This window comes from Tamandua tetradactyla, chromosome 12 (genome assembly GCF_023851605.1).
Source record: "Tamandua tetradactyla isolate mTamTet1 chromosome 12, mTamTet1.pri, whole genome shotgun sequence".
Classification (NCBI taxonomy): Eukaryota; Metazoa; Chordata; class Mammalia; order Pilosa; family Myrmecophagidae; genus Tamandua; species Tamandua tetradactyla.
The window spans coordinates 53006699-53013717 of NC_135338.1; the positions used below are offsets into that span (position 1 = coordinate 53006699).

Genomic DNA, 7019 nt, shown 5'->3' on the forward strand with positions numbered 1-7019 from the left:
CATAGGGACAAGCCCCAAGATCGAGGGCTTGGCCTATTAAATTGATTGTCCCCAATGCTTGCAAGAATATCAGGAATTCACCAGGTGGGGAAGTTTAATATTTCCTCCTTTCTCCCCATTCCCTCTAGGGGGCTTTGCGAATACTTTTTTATTCTCTGCCCAAATTACTCTGGAATGTATTGGGACATCACACTGGCCTGTACAAACCAACACGATCTCATTTCCTAGTCAAGATTCTATGTAATTTTAGTGTTTGAATAAACTGACTGTATAAGTTAAATTAGATAGTGTGCTAGCCAAAAATATAAATTTTGCACCAAATAAACATTTCTTCCTATGGTCTCACACAGAAGTTGAAGTTTTAAAATGTAGACCATGTCATCCTTTACCCTGTATTCCAGTTTACCTAAGTCCTGTGCAGATCTGCTTCATTCATATCTCTAGTTGAAATTTGATCACTTTTTCAACTTTTTAAGCAGTTGCTGTATGGGGTAACACCGACTTCATAGCTTTAGGGCTCTAACTCTGAGTCTCAGGTGTCATGCAAATACCCGAAGTTCCAGGGAACAACCAGGTTATACACAAGTAGTTCAGCATCTCAGAATTTAGAAAATAACAGTTACAACTATGAAATGAACATGACTTCTGTAAGAGCTTACAATCTAGGAACCTTTACAATAGGCCTTAACCTAATAATCTGTGCTTTTGATTTCATTTCTTCAAGTTTGTATATTATAGTCTATGTGAGTGAGGCATGATAATATTTGTCTTTTTGTTTGTGACGTTTCTTTCAATATACTGTCCTCAAGGTTCATTCACCTAGTTACATGCCTCACAACTTCATTCCTTCTTGAAGTTGCTCAGTAGTCCATTGTAATGGATATAGCACAATTCCCCCTTCCATTTCTCAGACATTGTACCCTCAGGCCACCTCCATCCGTTGCTAATCATGAACATGCCACCATAAACACCAATGTGCAAATGTCCATTCATGTCCCCAGTCTCAGTTCTTCCTTTTTTTTTCAGTTAAGAGTAGAACTTTGGCATCTGTGGATTGTTATTAAACTTTTGAAATTTTGAACACTCAGAATTCCTCTCCCATCGATGCTTTAAAAAAAAAATATTCCTCCTTCTCCTAGGAACAGTCTTTTTCCCTTTCTCCCACTCTACCCAACCCTGACAACCGTATAAACATCTGCTAAGATTTAGCGTAGATTTGCAATGGTCAGAGGTGGCCTAAAGGATGTATGTACAGAAAGCAGGAATAGTACAAAGGAGAGATTGACTAACTCTTATTTGGTAGTGGAGATGGTAGCAGTTAAGGCTTCCCATAGGAGGTGATGTCTATGTCTGTTTGGAAAAAATGGATTGAAATTCACCAGGCAGGAAGGTCATTCTGCAAACAGCAAGAGGAACCAGCATTTCAAAAATAAAGAGGTGTGAAACTGCATAATATGCTGAGTAAGCTATAAGCAGCTAAGTACTCCTGAAGTACTAAAGGATAAGAATTTTATCTTCAGCCCTGGCTGCACATGAGAATCATCTAGGGATTTTTGGGAGAGTGAGAACTCACTGCCCTGGTCTTACTCTCAGCAGTTATATCAGAACCACTGGCAGCAAGGCCCTGGCATTAATATTAAAAAAAAAATTGCCATGTGATTCCATTGTGCAGTCAGAGTTATAAGAATCTCTAGTTTTGAAAGTAAACAGGGGCCTTAATGATCTTATAGGTCTTAGGTCATTACAGGTGATTGTGAGTGAAAGATTTTCAAATTTTAATGCACATTTCCAGAGTTAGAAAATAATAATAATGGGTTGTATTAAATTTTGTTAACAATTTATACTTGGTGGGTTTTATTTCTTCCTCTCCCCTTTGAATATTTAGGTAAGATTAAAAGACTCACTTGTCAGCTCCCTTCAGTTTTGTAAGGCAAAAGATGCTGAATTAGCTTGGATAGATGGTGTCTTAGACATGAGAGTTTCCAAAGTGGACACAGGAGTTATCTTAGAAGAGGGAGAGCTGAAGGATGATGGAGAAGACTCAGAAATGCAAGTGGATGCTCCTTCAGATTCTAGTGTTATAGCACAACAAAAGGCCATGAAAAGTCTTTTTGGAGAAGATGAGAAAGAAACAGGTGAAGAGAGTGAGATCATTCCTACTTTGGAACCTTTGCCACCTCATGAGGTAAAAAATCATGTGCCTTTTCTATCTCTAATTTATCACCTTTCTAATTTTTCTTATATATTTCTAACCATTTAAATATGTCATATGTAGGGTGATTTTAGAGTTTTTAAAAAGGTTGCTCAAGATACGTTCATGTGTATGTGTGCATATATACCTATTAATCCTATATGGCTAGGGAATAACAATTTAAAGAAAACCTTTAGCAAATCTTTGTATACGTTTCATAATTGTTTTTTTCAGTATTGATTTTTAAATATTAATTTTGATGATTATGAGGATTGTCTACCTGCTCTTCTAACCAGGAGATTTGTTGTTTTCTAAGTACATCATACTCTTGGACTCTATTTTTATATGTAATGAACGGAACTCAATTCAAATAACTTTAGGTTTTGGTATAGTTAGAAATTTTATTAAGTACAGATATAACTCTAGTATTTATATATTCTCAAGAGGCATCTAATTAATTAGCAAAGATTTCAGACTGTACTTAATTACCTTAAATTTAAAACTATGTTAAAACTATAAGGATCTTAAATAATTGTCAAGGGATAACTTTAACTGTGTTCTGAAATTTGTAATAGAGAAACAGTATCTGTCATTAGATTCTCTTCTAGCACTATTCTTTTGAAATTGGAAGGAGGAATTAGAATTTTTTCTTTCCTCAAAGCAATTTCAGAGAAGCTGCATGAGGTTGAATCGCATGCCTTTCTGATTTTAAAACCAGTGATGGCCATTGCATTCACTCTAAGGAAGGAGGGAAAATGGAAATGGGGTTAAGAAGGAATCATCCCCTGAACTAAGCATAGGCCTGGGATCTGGAAAATGAGTTTTTAATTTATTTCTGCCTCTTGGCACTCTAGTTGACCCCCTTAGGCAAGTGGGTGAGTGAAGAGCATAACATTACCAGATGCCTTTCTCTGTCATGAGGTATGACTACTAAAATTGATTGTAAAACATTCAGAAAATGTGCAAGGTTTTGTAATGTTAAATAATGAGGCAAAATTCAGAATAACAACTTGAAATGTGATTTACATTCTTCAAATGATTTTCAGAAGACATCAGGGAATAATAGAAAAATCTTATAGATCATGTGTTGTTTCACTTTATTCAGTATAATGATGAGTCTGGTGTTTTATTTGAAGTTGTTCTTTTCATTTTGCCTTTCCCTAAGGTTCCTGGACATCAGTCCGTTTTTATGAATGAACCAAGACTCTCAGACTTCAAACAGGTTCTTTTACGGGAGGGGATTCAAGCTGAATTTGTAGGAGGTGTACTTGTGTGCAACAATCAAGTTGCAGTCCGTAGAGTAAGTCTGTTTTTAATAAGGGTGTGATTAAACAAATGCTTTTGATGTTTTGTCATTTTGGATTCTGTGATATTGGTAATTCATGTTCATAATGATGACCTTGAAGACTTAAAAGAGGACTCTTAAAGAAATTATATATAATTTATTATTTGAATCCTGACATTTATATGTCTATGTAAAATTCATGACTTGAATATTATATCCATATTCTGTGGGTCAGGGCAACTCATTCCCTGACCAATGATTCATTTATTTAATATATTTTGGTTATTGTGTCTGCATATTAATGAGTAGAAAATGTACTAAAGAATTTATTTTTTGTCCCCTCAATTTCTAGACTGAAACTGGACGCATTGGATTAGAAGGCTGCCTTTGTCAAGATTTTTATAGGATAAGAGACCTTTTATATGAACAGTATGCCATTGTGTAAAGGACATGATATCAAGAAGTGTCTGTTTGACCTTTCTAAGAAAGAGAGGATTCTTACTTTATTCTAACGTTTTGCTTTTTCATTTTGTAACATACAAAAAGAATTGGACAGAAACAGCACCCATTAGATCTTAAAAATGTAAATAGAGATCATTTTGCTAATGCTCAAATGAGTGTACTCCCTTTTGAGGTTTCAGAGTGATAGAGGTCCTAACAAGTGTACAGGTCCAAGAGTTGGAGGTGATTGGTTTCCTTGATGGTCCCTTATTCTAATGAGGGCTTTTTACTTGAATAAAACAGTGCAACTTAGCAAACCAGTTCATGGCCTTCAAGAAACATGTTTGCATGAGTTCTCACAAACTGTTCCTTATATTTTCTGGAATGAAAAGTGAGAATGACTTAGAAAGGATATGCTACTTAAAAAAAACCAAACTGATTAAATAGTTTTTGAGGCTTCTCTGTTTAAAAAAAAAAACAAAAAACAAACCAAAACTTTTATGAGTGTGTGCTATAACTCTTCTTTTTGAAGTCTAATATGCAATTGTTTTCACATGGAGCTTTGTCTGCTCCATGCCTATCTTTCCCAGTGATTCACTCTAGTGTGAGAGAATGCATATTTGGTTTAGAAGTCAATTTTTATTTCTCTCATTTCTTGTTTTATCAAGATATTTTGTTGTTCAAGTTGAATTATAACTGTCATTTGAATATACATAATTGAAATGAACTCCTTGGTGTGTTATAGTCTCAAGGTTTCTGTGTACATTTTAGACACATCTGACTATCATTGAAACTTTGCTTAGTGCTGTGTTTTTAAGAAAACAGATGTTAAACCTCACACTTTTATAAGATAATAGTTTACTTTAATTAAAAGATGTAAATGCTTTCATCCCTTAAGTTTGTTCTCCTTGAGATTATCCAAGCAGTGGTTGAATTTTATGCATACTACTACAAAAATGATAAAGAGGTTACATAAGGTCATTCTTCCTGTGTTGATGTCTTTTGTGGCTAGTAGCCCTGATACAATATAAACCACTTGTGTTGAAGAAAACTGAATGTGTGTAATTTACATTGAACTTACAAAATGAAAACCATGACACCTATTATAATCAGTTCATGCTTTTTTAGGAAGTGGTTTAATCATGGCAGACCTTGATGTTTATTTCTTAAGTACTTAACCCTCCTCTTTATATTTAGCATTTTTAGAAGGATCATTATTCTTGTTAATCATATACTGAACTATGTATAGCACAACCCAGCAATATTGGACTAGAATTAATATTTCATTGTATTTCAAATGCTTATGGAACTTCTATTGTGGATTATAGTGCTAATGCAAAGTTTACAACCTTCTGATACTGAAAAACAGATTTAAGACAATATTACAGAAGATGCATATGAATTATATGTTTTCTTTTTAGAACTTTGAAAATATTTCTCTTGAATTCTTATTACTGTATAGATGAACCTAGAATCTTTTTTATATTCCAGGGAAGAGAGAATCTATTTGTTTCATGGTTTAAAGCATCTGGTTACTACATATTACATTGTAATACTGTGATTGAAAATTTGTTTCTTGCCTAGACTTCTTATGAACAGGAATTAAATTTGGAAGTACTGCTTAAAGATGGCCATGCTAACTAATTCATTACACATGCACTCCTTTTACCTTTTACCAAAATTTCCAAAATGAAGATATTTGTTTAAGCTCAACTGCTTTTGAAACATATAAATTTGAAAAAGGTGTGTGAGATAAATCATGAATTCAGAGGAACTTTCAGACCTTTATTGTTTAAAAGCAAGAATAAATATAAGTGGACTCTCAGCTGATATCTGCAAATTTGATTAAAAACATTTTTTGTGGTTTTTGTTACAATGGGATTATAAATGTCAAATATAATTGGAATGAAGATTTATGTATTTTCATAAACAAGTAGGTAGCCTAAAACACGACAGTCATTCATCTCTTTTAAAAATTGAGGTATAATTCACATGCCATTAAATTCATCCTTTTAAAGTAACCAATTCAGTGGGTTTTGATATATTTATAGAGTTTTCACAGCCATCACTACTATCTAATTTCAGAACATTTTTCATTCCCCCAAAAAGAAACCCCATGTCCTTTAGCAGTCACTCCCATTCCTCTTTCCCCCAATCCCTGGCAACCAGTAATCTATTTTTCTGTCTCTGTGGATTTGCCTATTCTAGACATTTCATATAAATGAAATCATAAAATATGTGGCCTTTTGTGTCTAATTTCTTTCACTTAGCATAATGTCTCCAAGAGTCATCCATGTTCTGGCTTCTTCCTTTTTATAGCCGAATAATATTCTATTGTATGGTACTACATTCCTTTATCCATTTGTTAGTTGATGGACATTTGGGTTGTTTCCACTTTTGGGGTGTTGTGAATAATCCTGCTATGAACATTTTTGTTCAAGTCTGTGTGTGGATATGTTTTCATTTCTCTTGGGTATATATTTAGGGGTGAGATTGTTTGTTCATATAGTAACTCTGTTTTACCTTTTGCAACATTTTACATCCCCCCCCACCCCAACAATGTATGAGAATTTCAATTTCACCATATGCTTTCAACACAATATTCCCCATCATTTTTTTTAGCCATCCTAGTGGGTGTGAAGTGGTATCTCAGTGCGGTTTTGATTTGTATTTCCCTAGTGAGTAATGATGTTGAACATCTTTTCATGTATTTTTTTGTCATTTGTGTATTTCTTTAGAGAAATGTATATTCAAGTCCTTTGTCCATTTTTAAATTGGGTACCTTGTCTTTATTGTTGAGTTGTAAGACTTCTTATAAACTGGTGATTAAACCCTTACCAGATATGTAATTTACAAATATTTTCTCCCATTCTGTGGGTTGTCTTTTCACTTTATTGATAGAATTCTTTGACATACAAAAGTTTTAAATTTTGATGAAGTCTTTATTTAATTTCTTTGGTTGCTTTTTCTACTGGCATCATATCTAAGAAACCATTGCCTAATCCAAAATCATGAAGCTTTACACCTGTTTTTTTCCTAATAGTTTTATAGTTTTAGCTCTTATATTTAGGTCTTTGATCCCTTTTGCATTAATTTTAGTAT

At 33.7% G+C, this 7019-nt stretch overlaps 1 protein-coding gene across 4 annotated transcripts in view; it reads left to right on the forward strand.

Moving 5' to 3' along the window:
* Positions 1 to 6704, forward strand: part of CPSF2 (cleavage and polyadenylation specific factor 2) — a 33383-nt gene extending 26679 nt beyond the window's left edge. For 3 of the 4 annotated variants that reach the window (XM_077123383.1, XM_077123384.1, XM_077123385.1), the window contains exons 13-15: positions 1886 to 2185; positions 3357 to 3491; positions 3829 to 6702. In XM_077123383.1, coding sequence (XP_076979498.1) covers positions 1886 to 2185; positions 3357 to 3491; positions 3829 to 3921 — 528 coding nt within the window. In that variant the 3' untranslated portion in view covers positions 3922 to 6702. Of the gene's footprint in view, positions 1 to 1885; positions 2186 to 3356; positions 3492 to 3828 lie in introns of all 4 variants that reach the window. The other variant, XM_077123386.1, reaches the window with a different exon arrangement.
* The last annotated feature ends 315 nt before the right edge of the window (positions 6705 to 7019 follow it).